A 25,800-nucleotide genomic window follows, 5' to 3' on the forward strand; every position below is an offset into this window, starting at 1 on the left:
TGCTGCCTTTGTTGTTTTACAAATGAGGAAGCAGGCAAAGAAATACAAACTAACTTGCCTCCTGTTCACACACCGAAAACCTGGGATTTAAGCCCAAAGCAAAGCAGAGCCCTTATTAAATAAACTAACCAGTAAAATGCTTAGGGTTCCTACTTTCTGGCAGGTGAGACTACATGTGAGGAAAACTGAAGACGGCTAGGTGAAAGCCATGAGAATCCCAAGACCACGGTGATGTAGGCAGACATGTGACAGGACTGCAGGGTAAAATGATGCAGTAAGAGCCTCTTGTGGTCCATCTCCGTGTTCTCCTCCGTTCAGCTTCTTAAACAGGGACGCGAGAAGTTGAAGTGGGCTTGTGGGCTGTTCTCGGAGCCGTGCCTCAAGGGCAGAGCAGGGCACCCGGGGCTCCTTCCGGAAGAACCATAGGCCGGAACTCGCCGCGTTCTTCCAGAGAGGAAATGGCGCGGGATGATGACGTCGCTCCGGGGGAGGGTCGTGGGATGACTTCCGGCAGCTCGGGAGTTCGGGTGACCGGGGTGGCGGCGAGCAGTTTCGGCTGTCCGCCGCAGTGGGGTCAGCCCCGGGCCGCTAACCATAAGCTTCCCCCACCATGACCAAATCCGCTCGCCGTGAGGAAGGCGGGAGGTGGCCTTCAGAGCTCCGGGCCGGAAGTCGGATCCTGGCTTTCATCTGTACGTACTTAAGCCTGCCCACCCGAGGCAACTTCCGAGCTCTTACATTAAAAAAAAAAAAAAAATTCCCTAAGTAAACACTTAGTTCCCTGAGTAAAAACATGACTTGCTCTGCCAGTTCACAGCGATGTGCGTGTCAAATATTTGGAGTAGCGGAATGGGTACTCTACGAAGACAGATTCAGTAGTAACTGGAGAGCAGTTACCACTTTCTGAATGCTTACGAACCGACATTATTCTCTTTCCCATGTATTAACTCATTTATTCATCACCAGAATTCTATGAAGTATTGTTATAGTCATCCTCATTTAATAGTTGAAAAAAGTAGATCACATATTGTTCTTCTCTTCAAGGTTAGTTGAAAAGAGGTGATCCATGTTAGATTAGAAAGTATTATAGTAGAGACATATTAAATTATTTGAGAATGCAGAGAAAGGAGGGCCTCCAAAGAGTCAAATTTTCGACGAGAAAGAATTGTGGTTATTTAAGCTGGATATTAGAGTGTGACCAGAAATTTGAAACTAACTTTTTTTCAGTGTCAGATAAGAGGTGCTAGTGGATTGGGGCGAATTTTACGCTGAAAATCAGGTCCCTGTCTTGTTTATTATTATTTTTTCACTTTTATTGAAGCTAGAAATCCAAGATCAAGGTGATCATAGGTTTGGTTTTTTTCTGTGACCTTTTTAAAATTTTTAAATTTTTTTATTCTAATTTGTTATATATGGCAGCAGAATGCATTACAACTCATACTACACATAGAGTACAAATTTTCATATCTCTGGTTGTACAAAGTATACTCACACCATTTGTGTCTCCATACATGTACTTAGGGTAATGATGTCCATGTCCTTCCACCTTCTTTCCTACCCCCATGAGGTCCTTGTCTTTTAATAGGTCTTCTAGTAGGGCTTTAAAATCCTTTCTCTTAGGAGGAGTTCCAACAGACTCTCCTGTGTGTCAGAAAGAGAGACATTTCTGTTTCCAGAAATTTTTGCATTCTGCAATTATGGGAGAATAATGGAAAAGGAAGTTTCCCTGCTATTGACTCAGGCCACTTGTGTGTGTGTGTGTGTGTGTGTGTGTGTGTGTGTGTGTGTGTGGCGGGGCGGTGGTATTAGGGATTGAACCCCAGAGCACATTACCACTGAACTACCTCCTCATCCTTAGCGCTTTTTATTTTGCTAAGTTGGGCTGCCCCTGACCTGTGCAGGCAGTAGAACTTAAGATCGCTGTGTGTATTTGTAGGGACACCAAATAAAACACAGACACAATTTACTTTTACACAAGCTTCAGGACGGCTTCTCCACTCTCAGCTTTAGGCTCCCCAAGAGGAAGAGCAAGAGGAAGTCACCAGAGGCTGGCGAGAGAGAGTGACCATGTTTGGAAGTGAGCTTTTATTGGGGGGACTCTTGTTCTTAGAAAGTTGTATCCAAAGAATGCCAGAAGGGGCAGGGTTACAAGGGACAGGTGAGTGTAACTCAGCCCTCGTTGGTAACACCTCCACCTGAAGGCCCGCCTCTCTATCAGAGCTGGGACATTGCCCAAATCATCATGAAATGTAGTGATTGGTCAGAGCCCCCTGCTTCAGGACTGGGGGGCATGTGGTCATTCAGAGCGGCTCCCCACAAAGTTGCTGAGATTGGCCTCCAATTTTTGATCCCCTTGTCTTAGGGACTCAAGTTCCTAGGGTTACAGGCCTGTGCCACAGCACTCAGCTGATTCCAGCCACTCCTAGAACTTTCCTCATCATTGCTTGCTCGATTAGTGGTTTTCAAATAAAGGAACAAGCAGCTTCAATCAAAGATGGATTGGAAGGGCTTGGTTTTAGTTTTTTTCACTTTTGCCTTCTGTTTTAGAGTCAAAGAATTTTGGTATTATAAGCTACTTTAGCTCTTATCAACTTTTAATTTCACAGAAAAGAAAAAAATCACAAATGAGACTAAGTGACTTGCACCAAGTCATTGAACAAATCAAGGGCAGAACTAAGTTAAGACTAAAATCCAGACCTCTTGACGGAGTCTGTTGCATGTCCCACTGCTCTCTACTTTAGCCCTACAGTATGACTTCTGAAGTCAGCTGCTTTTCCATTATGCTTGGTTAGCCTTTGTTTTCTAGCCTTTTCTCCTGTGGAGGGATTTTTATTCAAGGATGCTTAAGTCCTTAAGTAGCACATGCTGCCTTCGTGCATTCTTCCTGCTGCCTTTCAAAAGTTCACTCAAGCTGGGTGCATGCCTATATTCCCAGTGGCTCAGGAATCTGAGGCAGAAGGACCACGAGTTCAAAACCAGTCTCAGCAACAGTGAGGTGCTAAGCAACTCAGTGAGACCCTGTCTCTAAATAAAATGCAAAATAGGGCTGCACATGTGGCTCAGTAGAATGCCCCTAAGTTCAATCCTCAGTACCAAAAAAACCCCAGAAAAATCACTCATTAGCCCAAATTTTATCATTGTGCTACTCTCCTCAGATAGTAGTGAAGCAAATTGTAGAGAAAGACTTAGGAAACAACTTTATTTATGTAAAAAGCACCAATTGCTATTTGTGTGTAGAAAAATATATAGAAAAAGCAATGGAAGAATATACTCCAAACTTTATAATATCAGAGAAAGGGAATGGGTTTGTTTGGGTAGGGTGGGGTGGGGTAATAGCTATAAAATGACTATTTTATCTGGTACACATGTATTTTTTAATTGATACATAATATTGGGATTCATTCTGACATTCATACATGTACTTAATTTGGTCAGTTTCATTCCCTAGTATTACTCCCCTTTTCCTTACCTCCTTTCTTTCCCTGATACCCTTTCTTTGCCCTCCCTTATAATTTTATGGGATCCCCTTTCCCCCATTTTTATTCCATAGTTTTTACATATGAGAACATAAATATGACCCTTGACTTTCTGAATCTGGCTTATTTCGTTCAACAAGATGTTTTTTGGTTTCATTTTCCTGAAAATGACAAATTTTTTTCTTCTTGATAGCTGAATAAAACACACTTACACACACACACACACACACACAATTTCTGTGTTCATTCATCTGTTATTAGATAACCTGTGCTGATTCTATAATTGCTATAAACTTGGGCATACTTGTATCAGTATAGTATGCTGACTTTAACTCTTCAATAAATACGGGATAATGGTATAGCTGGGTTATATGGTGGTTCCATAGTCTTTTGAGGAATTTCTGCACCAATCTCCATAGTGGTTTTACTAATTTAAAGTCCCTCCAACAGTGTGTAAGGTTTTTTTCCCCCCTGCATCCTTCCTAGTCTACCACGCGGCCTGTGCAATGGTTTCATTAATGAAGTTCTAGGCATAAAGTTAGTTAGAAGAGATCGAAATAAAACACACAGACTCAGTTACCTTATTTCTATTGCTAGGTCCAAGACGGCTCCCCTCTCTGGTTCGCTCCTCTAACCGCCCAGCAGGGCAGCAAGGATTACTCAGGGCTAGCAGGAGAGAGAGAGTGTGAACACGCCAGGAGTAGCCTTTTATTGGGGAACAAGAGATTCAGGGGAGAATTCCATCCAATGAAGGTTGAGGGGGGGCTGCACTCCAAGGTCAGGGTCAGTGATTGGGTCCCCGGGGTCAGTGGTCAGGCACACCCCCACACGGATGGGCTCTCTCATCAGGAAAGGGCCGGGAAAACTTCGACACAGCCAAAGTGCCTCAGACCCTTAACGGGAGTCACCCAATCACGTGTTAGAATGGCTTCCCACACATAGTATTTGTTATTATTTTTATTCTTGATAATTGCCATTCTAATTGGAGTGAGAAGAAATCTCATGTAATATGTTTTTTGTTTGTTTGTTTCTTTCTTTTTTGTGGTACTGGAGAGTGGATTCGGGGCACCTTTCCACTGAGCTATATCCTCAGCCCATTTTGTAGATTTTTATGTTGAGACAGGGTTTCCCTGAGATGAGGATGCCCTTGAACTTGCAATCTTCCTACCTTAGCCTCCTGAGTCTAGGATTATAGACATGTGCTACTATTCCGGGCCTCAGTTGCAGTTTTGATTTGCATTTTCCTCTTATATTTGTTGGCCATTTGTACTACTTCTTTTGAGAAATGTATGTTTAGTTCATTTGCCTGTTTATTTTATTATTTTTCTTTTTAGGGTAAGTTTTAAAAATTATTTATATAATCTGGATATTAACCATCTATCAGAGGAGAAGCTAGCAAAGATTTTCTTCCATCTGTAGGCTTTCTTCATGTTTTTTTCTGTATCAAAAAAACCCAGGGGCATGTTACTATTGAGCCACATCCCCCTGAAATTTTATTTTTTATTTTGAAATGGTCTCACTAAGTGACTTAGAGCCTTGATAAATTGCTGAGTCTGGCCTTGAACTTTGGATCCTCCTTCCTTGGCCTCCTGAGTCACTGGGATTACAGGTGTGTGCTACCACACCTGGTTCTATTTATGCTATTAATTGTTTCCTTTGCTGTACAGAAACATTTTAACATAATGCTGACCCATTTCTAATTTTTGGCATTATTTCCTTAGCTTTAGAAGTCCTAATGAGGAAGGTGTCGTTCTCTGAACCTATATGTTGGAGTGTTTCCTTATGTTTTGTTCTAGCAGTTGCAAAGTTTTTAATCTATTTCCTAGGTTTTTAAATCCATTTTGAGTTGACTTTTGTATAGGGTATGAGACAGGGATCTAGTTTCATTCTTGTACATGTGGATATCCAGTTTTCCCAGTACCATTTGATAAAAAGCTGTCTTTTCTCCAGCATGTTTTTAGTGCCTTCGTCAAGGATCATATGAATGTAGTTATGTGTGTTTGTCTTTGTGTCTTCTATTTTTTTATTGTCTCTGAGACTATTTTAGGTCAGTGCCATGCTATTTAAGTTATAATAACTGTGTATTATAATTTGAAATGGGGTATTGTGATTCCTCCAGCATTGATCTTTTTGCTCAGAATTGCTTTGACTAAACTGGCTCTTTTGTTCTTCCATATGAATTTTAGTACTGTTTTCTTATAAGATTTTTGAAGAATGTTATAGATAATTTGATGGGAATTGCATTGAATTTGTAGAACACTTTTGCTAATGACCATTTGAACTATATTAATTCTGCCTATCCAGGAACCTGGGTGGACTTTGCATCTTCTAGTGTTTTACAGTTCTTTTTTCAGTGTTCTCTAATTTTTGTTGTTAAAGGTCTCTTACCTTTTTAATTAGATATATTCATACGTTGTTTGTTTGTTTGTTCTAAAGCTATAGTATAAATGGAATTACTTTCCTGATTTCTTTGTCAGCAGATTCATTGCTGGTGTATAGAAAGGCTATTGATTTTTGTATGTTGCTTTTGTATCCTGCTACTTTGCTAAATTTGTCTATCAGTTCTAGAGGTCCTTTGGTAGAAGTTTTGGGATCTTGATAAGTATAGGATTATATCATCTTAAACTAGTGATAATTTGATTTCTTCCTAAATATTAAAAATGAGGATATATTCATGCATAACATGTGATTAGAAAACTAAGATAAGAAGGAGCCTCAGAAAACAAGAATATGACAGTGTCTCCAGTGCATCCAGGGAAGCAGATGCTGTGATGTGTACCCCCCGAGTATCCACTCTCTTGTTCTCTGTGCCCTTATTCCAACATCATGGTTTTGACATTTGATGCCATTACACTCATCTGAGTACTCCTTTTTTCCTCCAATTCGGTGCTTCTCTGGGAGCATTCTAATGACAATGATTTGGTTCCCATATGATTTTTTTCTAGAGTGAAGTGACTGTGTTAACCAGTAGGACATTGAGCACAAAAAGTTTTCATTTTAAATTAACAAAGGGACTTTGTTTTCTACATATTTCCTCTTGTAAATGTAATTAGTGTGACAAACTCTAGAGCATTTCTTTGGCTACAACGGTGAGAGCCAGACCCTGTGTCCCGTTGCTATATTCAGGTTACTGTCTTGACTTCTTCCTAATGACCTTTGTCTCACTTTCTCGAATGAAAACAATGTTATATTCTTTCAGTAAGCAGGACTCTAATTTTCAAACCTATAGATTTCTCAATTGGAGATAGAGGAAAAACTACCTGAACACTTTGCACTGAAAGGGGTTCAACGACATACCTGACAAGGCAAGCGAATAAGAAAAAATTTGTAAGATGGATCTAGTGAAAGTTACAGCATGGATGCCCTTTGAAATCTTGGAAAGGAAACTTTAGTTATTACTATTCTGCCAAAATATTATAGTAACTATTCACCTATTTTTGAGAAGTAGGTGGACAGCAAATTTCCTCCACATTTAATTTACCCAAGTCCAAGATACTTATTTATTTCACATTTTGTACTACTTATCATTATAGATGAAACCTAGATGATCCCAGATTACCTCGATTAGTTGCTAGCATTCGATTGCTTCAGAATTTATGTTCCATCAGTTATGCTCTATCAATTATGACAGAAAATTTAATTGAATTCCTAATATTTGTCACTACTTCTTTTCTTTCTTCAGAGAAGCTGGTTGTCAGGGACTGACTTTGGAAAAGTTGAAAATACATGCTACAGAAAAGGTGGAAATCCTACAGGAACTACAGAGAGGACAACATGTGCACATGTTTGTGTGCACACACACAATCACACCACTTTCACTGGGAAAAATATTCCTCTAGTGACAACCATCTTTAAGAAGCTACCTCCTAAGTATGAATTTAAGAGGTTTCATCTAACTCTAAACCTATTTAGACAGAAGCTCTTTCAATGTGTTACAGACAGCACAAGTTCTAGTCAGATTTTACTCCAAATGAAACAATGAAGGGTTAACATGCAGAAGAAATCTTCAAAATGTAGTGAGTGTGGAAAATTCTTTACTCAGAGATCATCTCTTTTCCAGCATCATAGGATTCACACAGGAGAGAAGCCCTATGTGTGTAGAGAATGTGGAATATGTTTCCTTAAACAGTCAAATCTCACTCAACATTTGAGAATTCATATGGGAGAGAAACCTTATAAATGTAATGAATGTGAGAAAGCTTTTCAAATAAAAGCAGTCCTTGTCCAGCATCTGAGAATTCATACTGGAGAGAGACCTTATAAATGCAATGAATGTGGGAAAAACTTTTGTCAGAGCATCCCTTATTAAACACCAACGAATTCATACTGGAGAGAAACCATATAAATGCATGGAATGTGGCAAAGCCTTCAGTCAGAGCATATGCCTCACTCGTCATCAGAGAAGCCATTCTGGAGATAAGCCTTAAGTGTAATGAATGTGGGAAAGCTTTCAATCAGAGCACATGCCTCATGCAGCATCAGAGGGTTCATTCAGGGGAGAAGCCCTACACATGAACCACGTGTGGAAAAGTCTTCACTCAGAACTCCTTCCTTGCCGTACATGAAAGAACTCACACTGGAGAGAAACTTTATAAGTGTAGTGAGTGTGAAAAAACTTTTCGCAAACAAGCACACCTCAGTGAGCATTACAGAATTCATACTGGAGAAAAACCTTGTGAATGCACTGAATGTAGGAAACCCTTTAGGCACAGGTCAGCACTTGTTCGACATCAGAGGCTTCACGCTGGAGATTAAAACTTGGAATGAAATTAATGTGAAAAGATTTATATGAAATGCCTTTTTTCTTTATGAATTCCTGGGAATTTAAGACTTAGTAATTGTCATAAATATTTTATATTTTGAACTAGAGGTGTTGTGTCCTAAAAATTAAGAAAATAGACCTCAGAACAAGTCTTGAATTTGATGCCATCTCTGCCACTTAATGGATTGTGATCTCATCCTCTCCAAGCCTTAGCTTCCCCATTCTTACCCCGAAAAGAAAAATGCGGATAATTCATAGGGTTGTCTTAAGAATAAAATAAATTGCAGATGAGAATTAATGTCCGTTAGTTGTTTTATAGATGTTCTAAAAGTCTATAAAAATATCTAAATATGTCTATTGAGAACTAGCAAATCAGCATTAGTTTTTTTTGGTTCTCATAAGGTATTTTAATTTTTTTCTTTTTGAAGTAGTGAGAATTGAACCCAGGGGCACTGTACCCACTGAGCTACATCTGTAACCCTTTTAATTTATTTATGAGATAGGGTCATGCTAAATTCCTGAGGTTGGCTGTGAACCTAGTGATCATCCTGCCTCTGCCTCTGAGTCACTGTAATTACAAGCATGTACCATAGCACCTGGCTTGTGTATTAAGATCATTTTTGTAATGGTCTGTGATTTCCTTTTATTTTACAGAAGTCTATTTAAACCATAATGTCTAGATATAAGTATGCATTTACAATTTAAGACCAGTTTGTCCTTGAGAAATTTCAGATTTTGGGGGGTGGGGGACCAGGATTGAATTTAGGGTTACTTAATCACTGTACCACATTCCCTGCCCTTTTTATTTTTTATTTTGAGACACAATCTCATTAAGTTGCTTAGGGCATTGCTAAATTGTTGAGGCTGGCCTCAAATTTGGTATCCTCTTGCCTCAGCCTCCCCAGTTGCTGGGATTACAGTGTGGTGGCTGAAACTTCAAATTTAATTAGTGATAAAAGAAATAATTGGGATTTTAGTGGACTTTGTAAAGATATCTCCTTATAAGATTTAATTTGATGTCAGGTCTTAGGTTTCTCTTGCTCATGCAGAAGGAAGTCTCGCTAACAGTAGCTGAATAAAATCTCACATTATGGGACTTTTGTGTTTGGGAGAGGTGGGGAAGTCATGAGGAGAACGCAGAGAGGGTTGGAATATAGAGAACCTGTTGGTGAGGATGTAGCTGTAATTGTGAATTCTAGGAGCACAAGACTGAAAGTGGTCTTTTAAGGGAAGAGGAGGGCAGGAGACCTTGTCAAAGGAAAAGGGAGAATAATGTCTTGGTGATGTGTATGGGTCAGGAGTGCCTCACTTACAACAAAGAATGATTTCAGAAAATCACAAATAACCCAGTCTTGTTGTATAGCTCTGTGGTAGAGCATTTGCTTGGCATGCAGGCAGCCCGGGGTTCCATCTCCAGTTCATCCCCTCCCATAGGCATACATATAGAGAAATCAAGGGATACTTTAAAATATTTTTTAAGTTGTAGATGGACACAATACCTTTATTTTTATTATTTTTTTAAAGAGAGAGGGAGAATTTTAATATTTATTTCTTTTAGTTATCGGCGGACACAACATCTTTGTTTGTATGTGGTGCTGAGGATCGAACCCGGGCCGCACGCATGCCAGGCAAGCACGCTACCACTTGAGCCACATCCCCAGCTGGACACAATACCTTTATTTTGTTTATTTATTTTTATCTGATGTTGAGGATTAAACCCATGCTTCACATGTGCTAGGCAAGTGCTCTACCACTGAGCCACAACCCCAACCCGAGGGATACTTTTGATGGTGTTTTATGCAACACTAAGCTCATTAATATAAATAAGCAGCTCTAATGAAGTTATTATCCATTCTCCAGAGACAAGGTAAAAAAAAAAAAACAATGTATTTAACTTGTTTAGAGTCAAGCAGGTAGTATCAGAGTTGTATCTGAAATCTAGATCTTAGTATTCCACATGTAGTCCTGATTTTTTAAAAATATGTTTTAATTGTTGATGTACCTTTATTTTTTATTTATTTATATGCTGTGCTGAGGATTAAACTCAGTGCCTCCCACATGCCAGGCAAGTGCTCTGCCATCAAGCCACAACCCCAGCCCCAAGTCTTGCTTTTTATAGTACCAAATTGACATACAGATAATTTTCCATTGTTTAACCTTCCCAACAATATGTGAGGAAGCCAAATTATGAAAACCATTTTTTAAAAAATATTTTTTTCAATTTAATGTGTACTCATTGAAATACATTTATGAAATTAGAAGTGTGGAAAAATTAAAATTATATGCTTTTACTCTTGAATATAGTCTAATCTAGTGTATTGATTCCAGTCTTCTCTGTTTAGCCATTTTTTCCCTTTTGAAAATAACAATGATAATTGTACTAAATATCTTGTTATTTGGTTTAACATGTGGATTTAACAGTATTACCACAGACTTTATCAATTGCATTTTAATAACTCCCCTCTAATTCACTGATTTGTTTATAATATAGTGACCTATTTCTCTGCTCTGATATTTACATTCAACCATTTTTTTTCTTATAATTTAGTTAATCCATTTATTTCAATGTCCATCACATAGCATGTGCTCTTGTTAGCCATTAATATAAATTTAAATATGAAGCATTTTTGCATGTAAGAATTTTCTTCACTTAAAAAAAAACTTCTAGATAATTAATTTTTGGTATTGGGGATTGAATCTAGGGGTGTTTTTCTCCTGAGCTACATTCTAGCCCTTTTTATTTTATTTTTACTTTATTTTGAGACAGGGTCTCACTAAATTGCTTAGGGTTCAGTAAGTTGCTGAGGCTGCCATCCTCCTGCCTCAGCCTCCCAAGCTGCTGGGATTTCAGGTGTGCGCCACCACACCCAGCTAAGTGTTTAGTTTTGTTTAAAACAAGAATAAAAACAAACTGCTAAATTGTCTTCCAAAGTGTACATTTTGCATTTGCATTGATGAGTCAGTGTTTCTCTTGCTTCACATTTTGTCAGCATATTGTGGTGTCAGTGTTTTGGTATTCCTTGTTTTAATTTGCAGTTCCCTAGAGACACATTGAACATCTTTTTAAAAATATATTTTTAGTTGTAGATAGATATAATAACTTTATTTATTTTTTGTAGGTGGTGCTGAGGATTGAACCTAGTGTGTCATGCGTGCTAGGCAACCACTTTACTACTGATCGACAATCCTAGCCTCTGTACCTTATTTTTGATTAAATGTTTATTCAGGCCTATTCCCCCTGTCTTGTCTTGTCTTTTTGGCAGTACTGGGGTTAGAACCAGGCAAACACTGTACCACTGAACTACATCCCCAAACCTTTAAATTTTTTTTTATTGTTGGTTGTTCAAAACATTACATAGTTCTTGATATATCATATTTCACACTTTGATTCAAGTGGGTTATGAACTCCCATTTTTACCCCATATACAGATTGCAGAATCACATCAGTTACACTTCCATTGATTTACATATTGACATAGTCATGTCTGTTGTATTCTGCTGCCTTTCCTATCCTCTACTATCCCCCCTCCCCTCCCCTCCCCTCCCCTCCCCTCTTCTCTCTCTACCCCCTCTACTGTAATTCATTCCTCCCCCTTGTATTATTTTTCCCTTTCCCCTCACTTCCTCTTGTATGTAATTTTGTATAAGCCTGAGGGTCTCCTTCCATCTCCATGCAATTTCCCTTCTCTCTCCCTTTCCCTCCCACCTCTCATCCTTGTTTAATGTTGGTCTTCTTCTCGTGCTCTTCTTCCCTAGTCTGTTCTTTAGTTACTCTCCTTATATCAAAGAAGACATTTGGCATTTGTTTTTTAGGGCTTGGCTAACTTCACTTAGCATAATCTGCTCTAATGCCATCCATTTCCCTCCAAATTCTATGATTTTGTCATTTTTTAATGCAGAGTAATATTCCATTGTGTATAAATGCCACATTTTTTTAATCCATTCGTCTATTGAAGGGCATCTAGGTTGCTTCCACAGTCTTGCTATTGTGAATTGTGCTGCTATGAACATCGATGTAGCAGTGTCCCTGTAGCATGCTCTTTTTAGGTCTTTAGGGAATAGACCGAGAAGAGGAATAGCTGGGTCAAATGGTGGTTCCATTCCCAGCTTTCCAAGAAATCTCCATACTGCTTTCCAAATTGGCTGCACCAATTTGCAGTCCCACCAACAATGTACAAGTGTACCCTTTTCCCCACATCCTCGCCAGCACTTGTTGTTGTTTGACTTCATAATGGCTGCCAATCTTACTGGAGTGAGATGGCATCTTAGGGTGGTTTTGATTTGCATTTCTCTGACTGCTAGAGATGGTGAGCATTTTTCCATGTACTTGTTGATTGATTGTATGTCCTCCTCTGAGAAGTGTCTGTTCAGGTCCTTGGCCCATTTGTTGATTGGGTTATTTGTTATCTTATTGTCTAATTTTTTGAGTTCTTTATATACTCTGGATATTAGGGCTCTATCTGAAGTGTGAGGAGTAAAGATTTGTTCCCATGATGTAGGCTCCCTATTTATCTCTCTTATTGTTTCTTTTGCTGAGAAAAAACTTTTTAGTTTGAGTAAGTCCCATTTGTTGATTCTAGATGTTAACTCTTGTGCTATGGGTGTCCTATTGAGGAATTTGGAGCCCGACCCCACAGTATGTAGGTCGTAGCCAACATTTTCTTCTATCAGATGCCGTGTCTCTGATTTGATATCAAGCTCCTTGATCCATTTTGAGTTAACTTTTGTGCATGGCAAGAGAAAGGGATTCAGTTTCATTTTGTTGCATATGGATTTCCAGTTTTCCTAGCACCATTTGTTGAAGATGCTATCCTTCCTCCATTGCATGCTTTTAGCCCCTTTATCAAATATAAGAAAGTTGTAGTTTTAGTTTTGTTTTAGTTTTGTTGGTTGGTTTCACACTGTACCACTGAACTACATCCCCAAACCTTTAAAATTTAAAAAAAAATATTTTCTTAGTTGTAGCTGGACAGAATACCTTTATTCATTTATTTTTATGTGGTGCTGAGATTTGAACCCAGGGCCCCACACATGCTAGGCGGGTGCTCTACTGCTGAGCCGCAACCCCATCCCCAATATTTTTTTTATCTTTATTTTTTATTTATTTTTTTTTAAAGAGAGAGTGAGAGAGGAGAGAGAGAGAGAGAGAGAATTTTTAATATTTATTTTTTAGTTCTCGGTGGACACAACATCTTTGTTGGTATGTGGTGCTGAGGATCGAACCCGGGCCGCACACATGCCAGGCGAGCACACTACTGCTTGAGCCACATCCCCAGCCCCCATCCCCAATATTTTTAAATTTTATTTTGAGACAGGATCTCACTGAGTTGCCCAGGCTTGCCTTGAAATTTCAATCCTCTAGCCTCAGCCTCCCAGCAGCTGAGATTACAGGTATGTGCCACTGTACCCACCTTTTTACCCATTTGTTAATTGGGTTGTTTGTTTTATCATCAAGAGTTTAAGACTTCTTTGTATATTTTGTATAATTATCCAGTATCAGAGAGGACTTTTGCAAATATTTTCTTCCAGTTGGTAGCTTGTTGTATTCTCTTGATTTCCTTCTTAAAAAACAAAACAAAACAAAAAACCTTGTAGCATGATATACAATGGCCATTGTTTTGCTTTTTCACTTACATCTTAGAGATTGTTCTTTATCAATAGAGATCTTCCCCTACCTCTGCCCAATGTCATGGTATGAATAGACTATTATTGTTTAATTAGTTCCCTACTGATGAACAGTTTATAGCTTCCTTTTATTTTTCTGTCATAAGCAATGCTGCATATATAACATGCTTGTCTTTAGACACATGTGCATGATATTTGTAGGATAATTCCTAGAAGTGAAATTTATGGTTAAAGAATTGCATCCTTGGTGTTTTTATGGCATTCTTTAGAGAATAAATCATTTAATCATCCCACCAACAATATGTTGGGATTTCCCAGGCAGTAAATCTGAAACTATTTTTTGGAAGCCTGGGGATGAGGCTAATTGATAGAGCATTTGCCTGGCCTGTGTGAGGTCCTGGGTTTGATCCTATCACTGTATTATTTTTGGAGGCCAGTACAGATTTTTCAACCTTTTCTTTTGGCAAGTGAACATATTGAATTAAACTACCATCTGTTATATTAATAAATTCATAAAGTATATTTTAGCTTCAAATAAGCAAACCTCAGAGTAATAAGGACTCATTGAGGAGAGGGGGAATAGCTGTCATCTTTCACTGACACTTTTGCCCACAGACCAGCTTTGCAGCCTGTTGGCATTCATATTTCTGTTGCCACCTCCTAGGATTCTAGCTTCTTCAGTACTGAGCCACCATCAGTTAACTTTAGGAGGCTCTTTTCTCCTCTATCCAATTCCAACTTCAAGCTAGGATTTTGGACCTTTAATTACGTGGACCAGCTAAATCTTAACTGTCATATTTAACAAGGTTTTATCAGTTTCAGGGCTAAAAATTAAAGGAAATACTGTACACTAATATGGCCCAGTTCTCATGGAATGTACTGCATAGTTGCTTCCCTGCCAAGACTTTGGCTTGCCTCTTGCTTGGAGCTTTTTTCTTCTAAAATTGAGAGTGCTCTAGGTTTTAGGGCAGTGGCTTACAGCCTTGACCACACAATGAAACACCTGAAGTGCTTTGTTATATTTACTTTTGTGGTACTGGAGATTGAATCCTGGGACACTCCACCATTGAGCTACATCCCCACCCTGCTTTTTATTAGATTCTGATTTAATTCATGTGGATGTGGCTTGAGTATGGGCTATTCTAGTTCTCAACCCCTGGTTATATATTAGAATCACATAGCTTTTTAAAAATTAAATGTCCAACTGTTAGGTTAAAGGTTAAAAGGAAACTTTAAAATGAATGGATCAAGCTGATAATATAACAAACCGATCAGTCTTAACATCACCAAAGTATCATCATGAGGTGTCATGTGCCTTCTGATTTGATATAGTAGGAAGTACATAGCTCTCTTTGTCAAGTAGCCTTGAATGAGAACTACCAGAACTTGAGTCTGAACAAGCCTTAGAATCTAATGCCAGTTTTTAGGATACTTGGAAGATAGAAAAGTGCTTGAAGAATAGTCCCTGGATCAGCAGTATCAGCACTATCTGAAAGCTTGTTAGAGATGATATGCTGTTTCTCAGGCTTCATCACAGACTTACTGAATAGGACCTAGGGTTTAACAAAATTGCTAGGTAATTCTTATGCATGTTAAAGCTTGAGAAACACCATTGTTAATGCCAAGAGATGTAAACCAAACCCAGAGAACATGGAAGACGGTATGAAACAAATAACCCAGTTTCTTCAACAAAATGAAAATGGGGGTGGGGGAAGGAAGAGGAGAGGAGTAATTATACATTTAAAAATATTATATATTTTAAAATATTTTAAGAAACAAACTAACCAAATATAATGGAGTTTGTTTGGTTTCTTATTTTAACAAATCCACTGTAGACATTTTGAGACAATTGGGGAAATTTGAATATGGTCTAGTGGAAGATGGTAATAGGTAATAAAGAATGAATTATGTATTGAGTGATGATTATTTTTAAAAATAATTATTATTTTTGTGGTGTTGGGGATTGAACTCGGGAGTACTATTACCACAGTGTTTGTTTTTTGTTTGTTTTTGAGACAGGGTTTTGCTAAGGTGCCCAGGTTAAACTTCTGATCCTACTGCCTTAGCTTCCTGAGTTGCTGGGATTACAAATGTGCACCACCATGCACAGCTATAATGATTATTTTATAAAAATAGACATTGTTAAAGATATACCTGCCATATTTATAAACAAAATATTTTTTAAAAAACCATATATCTATCTATATATCTATATCTATATCTATATCTATATCTATATCTATCTATCTATCTATCTATCTATGTATATATATATATCTGGTTCCACGCCAGGTTTGGATGAAATATGAGTACTGACAGTTTAAAAACAAAATCAAACAACCAATGGAACAAACCCTCCCCCCTCATAATGTTACACTCAACCTTAATAGGAGAAGTTCACAGATACTGGTGTTTTTTGTTTGTTTTTCACAAAGGTTCCCAACTAAAATCAGAAGATGTGGCACAATATCTAAAAATAATTTTTTTAAAAAAGAGGTGGAACAAATGTTGGGTGCAAGAAACTCTGTACCAGCATCCAACCCATTGTGTAATAATTTGGGGGCCGGGCATGATGGCACACACCTGTAATCCCAGCGACCTGGGAGGCTGAGATAGGAGGATTGTGAATTCAAAGCCAGCCTCAGCCATGGTAAGGGGCTAAGCAATTCAGTGAGACTCATCTCTAAATAAAATACAAAATAGGGCTGGGGATGTGGCTCAGTGGTTGAGTGCCCCTGAGTTCAATCCCTGGTATAATAATAATAATAATAATTTGATTGGTTTCTTCCAATAGACTATGAGTTCCTGGGAACAGAATAGTGGATGGACTAGAGCAGGCACTCAATGTGTACCCACCTTAAGAGGGTCTCTTGCAAGGGGAAACACTTGGGGAAAGAAAAGGAAGGAAGGAAGGAAGGAAGGAAGGAAGGAAGGAAGGAAGGAAGGAAGGGGAGGGGAGGGGAGGAAGGAAAAAAAAAGAAATCAGTGTCGGTGTTCCCTGGGACTTACTCAGTTTTATCACTGAAAGTTCTATACCCCAGGAGACCCCTTAATCTTGGGTGAGCTGGATGGTCAGTCATCCTAGATCAGCAAGATGTGGCTTTAGTGACCAGTTGAGCCAATGTTCCTACCCTAGATCCTGTTTTAGGTGGCCTAGTTGCCTATGTTGTCTCCCGGAGTCCTCCTAAGCTCATAGACCTTCTTAAATAAATAGGATGTGCAGAAAAAATTTTGTTTCTCCTCCCAGCAAATGCTTTTTTTTTTTTTTTTTCAATATCTCCTTCCCAGGAAGCATTAAAGGGCCTCTGTGAAGCCAAAAGAGAGAAGGAATGTGCTGGGTGTTACATGCCAGGATGTGGCAGAACTGAAGGGGTGCTGCCTTCTGCCATGTGGCACCTTTACCTTCAGAGTCCTCTGAAGAGGAATCTAATAGATCCCAAACCCACCATCCCGGGCATAGATAGGAGTGCACTACATTTTGGCTTTGAGTTTAGCTTTCTTCTCACACCAGCATGTTGTGGCTTAATGGCCCACAGAACCCTTGGGATTTGAAGGCAAGCTCGTAGGAGAAAAGGGCTTGTGAACTTGTTTGGGAACCAATATATGCTGTCTCTGCTGTCATCTGTGCTGTCACAGGGCCCTATGGAAACCAGGGTGGCAAGAGCAACCCCAGGACAGCCTTATCAGCTTCTAAGCCCCTTTAGTAAGTTTCATATGTTACAGGAATTGGAAGCTTCTCGATATATGGGGCAACTTGACTCCTACAGAGTAGAGCACAGCTAGATGCATCCCCAGGAAACTGGACTGGGTAAGGTACACTGAGTGAGAAGAGACACTGAATTTAGAGATGAGCCGGGGAAGGGGCCAGAAACCAGGCAAGATATGTTATGGGTCTGTCTGACCATAAAAATATTATAGATAGGATCCAAGGAATGAAACTTGTGCAAGAAGAGAGGGCCAGCTCCCCTTGCTACAATCAGTTCTGTCATTCACCCTCAGGAATCTGAGGGTCTGAGGATATGGGGGGTAGTGGGGAGGAGGTAAACTCACAGTAATTACATTTACATTGTTACATGTATCAATTGCAGTAAAGGTCTCCTTAATATGATGCATTTGTAAGATTTAAGACTTTATAATAGTTTTTCACAGTTCTTGCTTAAAATTTTCATTTTATTTCTTATAATAGTTCTAATAGTCTTATGAGTGGTTCTCATATCAAAACCACCTTTCAGACTTGTAGAGCTAGGTAAACTACACCAAGCTTCTGATTTAGTAGCAAGGCCCGAGAATCTGCATTTTTCCTAAGTGGCTCTGGTGCTGCTGGCCCAGGGTCCACTGACCTATGAAAAGATTAAAGACAACACTCTCATTCATTCTAAATATATTTATTGTGTACCTAATATGCCAGGTATTCTTCTGGGTTTTGAGGATACAGTGGTGATAAACCAGTATAGTTATGGTTCAAGAATAGAACAATAATATAAATAGAAAGAGGAAAAAAACCAAAAACAAAACAAAACACCATGGCTTACATAACAAATGAGTATACATTAAAGAGAGTATTGCAGAATGGCTTCAGGACTAGTTGAATAATTTAGAAAGAGCCTATATCAGGACTCCCTTTCCACCTACAGGTCAACTGTGAGTAGTCTTTCTCCCACACCCTGCTTTGGAGTAGTCTTTGGATATTAAAATGGAGGAGACAGATATGGCACCAAATTCATGACAGGATGCTCTGAAATTCCTAATTTCAGACAGATGTGGCTGGTGAAGATGGGGTCTTAAGCCCCCAGTTTTGGGTGACTTTTACTAATGACAAAAATTATTAGCATTAAGCAGGTGCTTGAGGAATTACCTGGAAAGCTGCAGGCTTTACAATGCTTCTCTTCTTTCCCTATCCCAACATTTGGAAAAACCTCTCATTCAGATGGCCTTTCAAATGAGAAGCAGGCATGGGTCTATAATAATTGATTACTGGAGAGAAAAAAAGTATATCTATTTTAATTCCAGGTGGGATAAAGTTCAAAATGTAAAAAATGAAACAAAGAACAAGCGATTAAAGGTGATTGTTTTTTTGATACTGGGGACTGAACCCAGGGCACTCTACCACTGAGCTATACCACCAGCCATTTTTACTTTTCATTTTGAGATAGGGTCTCCTTAAGTTGCTGAGGCTGGCCTGGAACTTGTGATCCTTCTCCCTCAGCCTCCCGAGTCACTGGGATTATGCCTTGTGAGGTGATTCTTTATCTGAGACAGAACAAAAGGTTCATAAATTACACAATTTATAAATTAGTAAGGGAAACATGACTAAACTAATGGAAATTAACAAAAAGTTAATTCAAGGAATAGAAAAGAATAGTTAACATCATAAGTTTAGCCTTAGGCTGGGGTTGTAGTTCAGTGGGAGCGCTTGCCTGGCACTTGTGAGGCACTGGGTTCAATCCTTAGAACCACATAAAATTAAATAAATAAAAATAAAGGTATTAAAAAAAAACTTAAAAAAAATGAAGTTTAGCTTCATTGGTAGATCAAAGAAAATGCCAATTGAACTTAACCTATTAAGTACCATTTGAAAATAGGAAGTTGACCAAAAAAAAAAAAAAAAAAAAGAAAAAGCCTAGTGTCAACCCAAAGCCTAAGAGGCCACTTGACCCAAACCCTAAGAGGCCACTTGACCTCAGGCAGAATAACTGCCTGAGGTCAAGTGGCCTCTTAGGGTTGCTTAATGAACAAAATGGTAAAAACCAAAACAAACAGAAAAGCAATTTTTACTAAACATCTGCTTTAAAAATATTCAAATACTTTTAACTCTTAATAAATAATATAAATGTTTAAAAAATGCTTCCAGTAATTCATTCAATCATCAGAAATACACTCATGTTTAACCAGTTATTTACTGTATCACTTAGGGATGACATTTTTAAAAAAAATTTTTTTAAGTTGTCAGTGGACCTTTATTTATGTGGTGCTGAGAATTGAACCTAGTGCCTCACCCATGCTAGGTATGTGCTCTTTCACTGAGTTACAACCCCAGCCTGTAGGGATGGATGGCATTTGACTGCAGGACCCTTTAAGAGAAACCTGTCAGAAGCTTAAATAAGCATAGTGGTTATTCTTCTTATGTATGAAGAAGTTCAGAGGCTAGCAATCCAAGTCTGGTGCATGCCATAAAGATCCAAGCTCCTTCAATTTTTCCACTTTAATACCCCCAGAAAGTAGTTGTCTTCTGTATGCCAAAAAACCACAGCTCTGCTACTTCTAGCTTTCATGTCTGTACTCCAAGCAGGATGAAGAGATAAGGGCAAAGGCTCATATTTTTCAAGCCCATTCTTTTGTATAAAAAAACCCAGCATCTTTATTAAGCAGGCTTCCACCTGCAACTTTTACCTTGCCAGAGAAGAGTAACAGGGCCACCCTTAGCAGGAACTGTGTGGTTTTTTTTTGGTACCAGGGATTGAACTCAGAGGTGCTTTACTATCAGGTCCTTGCTAAATTACTTAGGGCCTCATTAAGTTGCTGATATTTGCCTTGATCCTGCAATCCTCCTGCCCCAGCACGGAGTCACTAGGATTATAGATATGAGTGAGCTACTGCACCCAGCTAGGGAAGTATTTTTAACTAGTTGCATTATCATCTCCCTCACTCAAAGTGTTCTGCTAATGGAGAAGATACAATAAGGGGAATTCATTTAATTATGAAATTCTCTGTCACTATTAATGTCAGATTTATGAAGTTTGATGACCTGAAAAAATGCTCACAATGTAATGTCATCTAAGAAGGGAGGACAGAAAACACACATAATACAATCTCAATTTTGTTTATAAAATATAATTTACATACATATATACACACATATTGCAAGTAACAAAATGTCAATATCTATAAAGTTGACATTTCCTGCCAAAGGATTATTGATGGATAGACATAAATTTTGTTTTATTAAATTTTTTTTCTGTATTTTCTAAGATGAACTTGTGTAACAGGGAAAAATGTTATTTTAAAAGACATAAAAAAAGAAATATTTTTTAAAAATACCTTATGTACTTTCAAAGAAGACTAAGTACAAAATGCTTTACACTTACTCGTTTTCCTCTTCATTGTCAAAAGAAAGGAGGCTGGTGTTTTTTATTTGTTTTTGTGAGTTCTTCTTAACTAAGTCCTGCTTATTTATTTTGTCTTCACTTGTTATCTTCTTTTTTGAGCTTGCTGTTAAACCTGAATATTTTTCATCTGAGGGACGCTTGACTGGTTTTCGATACATGATTCTTCCATCAGCTGGAGCTGGTTCTTCATCTGAAGCAAAAACAAAGTTAAAGATTTTTTTTCTCATTATTTTGCCATTAACAAGAGTCAAATGGCAAAAATATTCTCATACTGTATTTAAGGATATCTTTGGAGTAAATTCAGTTTGGGCCTCTAGTTATATGCCCCTCAAGATTAGCATTCGCTTGCAAATGCTGTATCCCTAGTCCAATCAGGTTGTATTTTTAAGTATTTTTGAAAAGTGTTTGGAACTACTGTATTTTCCCACAAAGCAATGTAATAGTTGTTAGGAAACCACATTTCAGGCACTAATTATTACATAGAACTTCATTGACTTGTTTGTAAACTTTACTACTTTTTTTTGTTTGTTTTAAATATGGGGCTTTTACTTAAACTCACCCCTAATCCTCAAAACAACACACTAAGTACACTTGTTGTCTCCATTTGATTAACAAGGAACTTGAGGCTCAGAGATGAAATAACTGGCTCAAGATCTCATATCTGGTGAAGTGCCAAAATCAAGACTTGAACCAAGGACCAGCTCCTTCAAACAAGCCTCTCTATTTTATAAAATAAGGCAATTTCATACTCCAGGCTCCTTAAATTATTAGAGAAATCAAATTACTTTCAGATATATCTGTTTTTGCAGCCTTTATTTCTGCTTTAATTTTCATGACTTCTTCAGCTGTCAAGTCTCCCTTTTTTAAAACCACCACTTGGGGCCGTTCATCTTCTTGGTCACTGTGATCAGCATCTTCATCTGGGAGCTGAGGCTGGATTCTCTAGGAGAAAACAAAATACAGCATGTAGATTACTGATCTTGAAGTAATGACAAGTACTGCCTCTGTAAACAAGTGTAATGATTAAAATGAGAAGGGTAACGTAACAACTAAATGAGATAGGAAATAATTTTTCAAGTAACTGCAAAGAATCTAACTACACCACATTAGGGAACAGGTTTACCTGCCAGTCATCCTGGATGCCTATCCAATGGGATTCATTTCCAAATCAGGAGGATTCCTGTTTGCATTTATGTGATAGGGGACCTCTGCTTTGGGTAATTCCATCATGCCTGGTCTACTCAGGACAGTGCTAAGCTATATCAATTCTCTTTGCTCCTCATCAACACTTTTTTTCTTTTTTTGGTACTGGGGATTGAACTCAGGGGCACTCAACTACTGAGCTACACCCCCAGCCCTTTTTTGTATTTTATTTAGAGATTGGGTCTGGCTTTGAACTTGTGATCCTCCTGCCTCACCTCCAGAGCTGCTGGGATTACAGGTGTGCACCACCATGCCCCACTCATCAACACTTTTTACCTCTGTCTTTTCTCAGAGTAAGACAGAAAATAATCAAATGCCATCAAAGTAAGCAGCAAGTAAGAAGTGTTCTTCTCCTACCTCTGTTCATTCCTTATCCCATGTAAGAACTTCAGCTGTTTCCAAGTATATACAAATATATAGGTATAGAAAACATTTTGCACATAATCAAACTGTGAATATTATGACATCTTTTTTAATTTAAATTATGAAATTTCTCAAACATAAAGTACAGGGAATAACATAAAAGAAAACATGGACTCATTATACACAAATGCTAAATGGTAACATTTTGCCAGTTGTTTGAGATTTCTAAAAAATGCCAGACACGGTAAAAGCCCCCTCATTTTTTTTTAACTGAAAAATATCTTTACACAATACTTTGAGATTATAGTTACCTGATTTTATCAAGTTACTGCCTTGTATTTAATTATATATATGGCCATTTCATGATTTATTTTCCCAGTACCCTATAAATAAAAATTTTGGTTGTTTAAGAGCTTTTTCCTACTATGAGAAAAACCTTGTATACATCTTTGCTCATTTTTAGAAACTTATATGTAGACAAATTCTTGGAAGTGGAACTGTTGGGTTGAAAGATAAGCACACCAAAAGTGTCTTCAACATATTATTCAAACAGCTCATTATTCCACTTCTCATTGAACTCTGTGTCCCTAACACGGTACAAAGCCCTGCATGACTTGGCATTAGCCTATGACTACAGCTTTCTCCCATACCACTCTCTTGTGGCTCTACACTGCAGTCAGGTTTGAGTACTTGGAGATCTCCAAACAAAACGGCTCCTTTATCTCCTCCTTTGTCTCTGAAAAAATCCCCATTGCCTCTAGCCAACTGCTATTCAAGCAGCCTTTAGGACTCAGATCTTCTAGAATCTCACCTCTTTTTCTTTTGTACACTGTACATAGCTCATAGAAAGCAACTACCACACTGTGTTTTCAATGCTTTGTCTGTCTCCAGTAAGCAAGCTCCTTTGAGAGAGGCGCTGTGTTTCACCTCTGTATCTAGAGGCACACAGCCTAGAAAATAGAAGGGACTCAAGAAATACTTGCTGATCTACTAATGAATAACCAATAGAAGGATTAATGCTGAACAATCTGAAATCCTGACAAGTTAGTTACAAGTTCATTCATCTTTTAAGAAGACTTGGGTCTTAAGTGCCCAAGTCCCATTATTCAATAAGCTCATTCTCTTTAATAATATCTGTTAGTTTATTGACTATTCACCAGTTGCTGCCTATTTTTCTCTAAACATTTCTAATAAGTGATCACAATCAAGTAGGTAATTAAGCATTTTTAGCAAGGAAATGGAAAAGTAAAATTATTTCTAATATTCTTTAGACATGAGAATCATTAATTCTGATTCTCTCTTTTTATTTGACTAACTAGAAAACTAAAGAAACATTGTAAGGAACAGTGACTGTTTAAAGCCACTTCTGAATTAACTCTCAAGAAGATCAATAAGATGATTTATCTCAATTATTATGATTTCCCACAAAAGTCAGTTCTTTTTGTTAACAGATCACTAAAATGCTGATTGTATTGCCAAATTCATTAAGAATTGTTTGGGAAGATTGTTACAATCAAGATTGTTACCACAGGGGCAGTGGTAGAGTGCTTGCCTAGCATGCATGAGGCACTGGGTTCAATCCTCAGCACCACATAAAAATAAATAAATAAAATAAAGATATTGTGTCCATCTACAACTAAAAAAAAAAAAAAATTGTTACCACAGAGGTAAAAATCAGAGTGACTGATCCCCATGACCAAAAACAATAGTTACATCTCCTGCGTTGATTGTTGAATCCATGTCCCTTTTCTCAAAACTTACTGTCATTACTATTACTGTCCCTCCACTGCTTCTACATATAGTCCATAACTCACAATCCTCCACACCTTTACCCATGCAGTTCCCTTGTCTCTAATTGCTAACCTACCAGTGCTCAAGATTTAATCCAAATACCCCTCCTCCACGAAACCTTGCCTGAAACAAGCAGGCATCCAACCAATTTTAACTCCATTCATTAATGGCAGACACAGTGCTTGGACAATAGTGATTCCGGTAGGAATTTAGAGAGTCTGATTTAGTGAAGGAGATACAGAGGAGAGGCACAAGTGGATGAAATACAAAATGAGTATTATAGAGGAGATATGGATTAAGTAACAAGTAGGAAAAAGAATAACTAGGGGTTCTGAAGGCCTTCAGAGAGATGATGGGCTGTGCCTATAGATACCAAGCAGGGCAGGAAGTGTTAAAAAGAAAATGACACTTTAGAAATCCATCTCTGTCTTTTCAGAGCCTGGCACAGTGCTGGGTTTAGCACATACTCAATGTATTGAGTAACTTCATGTAAATCAATTTTGTCCTCTCTAAGTGACCTTTGTGCAGATACTAGAGACACAATGCTAAATAAAACTGTTTTCCCATGCATCCTCTAAGCATAATGGTCTGTTACCACTGAAAGAGTTGGGGCAGGTTTGGTGTGAACCAGCTAAAGCAGAAGCCCAAGAGGGCTCAGTGGTTGATTCCTACTGACATCCCGTCCCATCGTATTTAAGGTTTTGCTTACTTTGCTTTTAAGAATATGCTTAATTTATTTTAACAACAAAACAGAAATAGATACAGGGCGTTCATCAAAATACATTCGAGACTCAAATCTTAGGAGGTCATTTGACCGAGCGGCCTGTCCTCTCAGCTGGAAAATGGGGACGGTGTTATTATCCAACCTGCTCACAGGTTCTGCGATATGCAGGCGAAAAGAGACAAGAAAGCCATCTTTCTTAACTAAGGACCAGGAGCTTCACCTACGTCAGGTCATTTTCCAGAAAGCAGCTGCGCTCTAAAACAGAGCTTCCTAGACGCAGGAGGATGTATGGTTTGAACAAGTCCTGCCACGGTCCGAGGTCCACCAAATTGGGGTGAGGAGTAACCGGCCTGCAGGAGCCGGAAATGGTGGACCGGGAGCGTTTCCGAGGTAACGCGACTGCAGCGCTCACCTTGCTCTCTATGGTGGGCCCTTCCCTGTACCCGACTCGCTCCTTAAAGCGGGACAGGAAGGCGGGTTCGGCGGGCCTCACGTACGACACCTGGTTCCGCTTGCTCATGGCGGATCTGGGTAAAACCCTTTCGAGGGCTCTCTGACAGTCCCCAGATGTGACGGCGCTCGCCGATGACGCCAAGGCCACGCCCCGACGGAGACCGGGCAAGTCGGTGTGCGTGTGTCGTCAGCGTCTGGCCGGAGCGCCAAATTCAAATTCTCGCCATCTTGGGCTGGCGGGACCGCTGCTGGGCGGGAGGTGAAAGTGTCGGCTGAGCAGGTTCCAGGTCCAGGGCT

General features: G+C 38.7%; 2 protein-coding genes across 3 annotated transcripts; one reads left to right on the plus strand and one right to left on the minus strand.

The window, feature by feature from the left end:
* Positions 1 to 610: 610 nt before the first annotated feature.
* Znf501 (zinc finger protein 501) lies at positions 611 to 8,231 on the plus strand. The gene is given in 4 exon segments (XM_026408106.2): positions 611 to 692; positions 7,415 to 7,772; positions 7,774 to 7,899; positions 7,901 to 8,231. Coding segments are annotated over 4 exon segments (897 nt in total).
* Positions 8,232 to 18,256: 10,025 nt separating this feature from the next.
* Kiaa1143 (KIAA1143 ortholog) lies at positions 18,257 to 25,629 on the minus strand. Of its 2 annotated transcripts, XM_026408063.2 has the most exons (4): positions 25,463 to 25,629; positions 21,755 to 21,911; positions 20,949 to 21,159; positions 18,257 to 19,113 (listed from the first exon to the last, which is right to left on the minus strand). In XM_026408063.2, the coding sequence occupies exons 1-4, from the start codon at positions 25,568 to 25,570 to the stop codon at positions 19,110 to 19,112; spliced, it is 480 nt and encodes a 159-aa protein (XP_026263848.1). In that variant the 5' UTR covers positions 25,571 to 25,629; the 3' UTR covers positions 18,257 to 19,109. The 2 variants fall into 2 exon arrangements, with proteins under 2 accessions (XP_026263848.1, XP_026263849.1); XM_026408064.1 differs by lacking the exon at positions 18,257 to 19,113 and having other exon boundaries at positions 20,945 to 21,159.
* Positions 25,630 to 25,800: the final 171 nt, after the last annotated feature.

Source organism: Urocitellus parryii, chromosome 3 (genome assembly GCF_045843805.1).
Source record: "Urocitellus parryii isolate mUroPar1 chromosome 3, mUroPar1.hap1, whole genome shotgun sequence".
Lineage (NCBI taxonomy): Eukaryota > Metazoa > Chordata > Mammalia > Rodentia > Sciuridae > Urocitellus > Urocitellus parryii.

Excerpts from the sequence above, each read along its gene's own strand:
- Kiaa1143 (XM_026408063.2), bottom strand. The coding sequence starts at position 25,570 with ATGAGCAAGCGGAACCAGGTGTCGTACGTGAGGCCCGCCGAACCCGCC. Across the intron at positions 21,912-25,462 it reads GGCCCACCATAGAGAGCAAG|AGAATCCAGCCTCAGCTCCC; the intron begins GTGAGCGCTGCA and ends GTTTTCTCCTAG. Across the intron at positions 21,160-21,754 it reads AAAAACAGATATATCTGAAA|ATGAAGAACCAGCTCCAGCT; the intron begins GTAATTTGATTT and ends TTTTTGCTTCAG.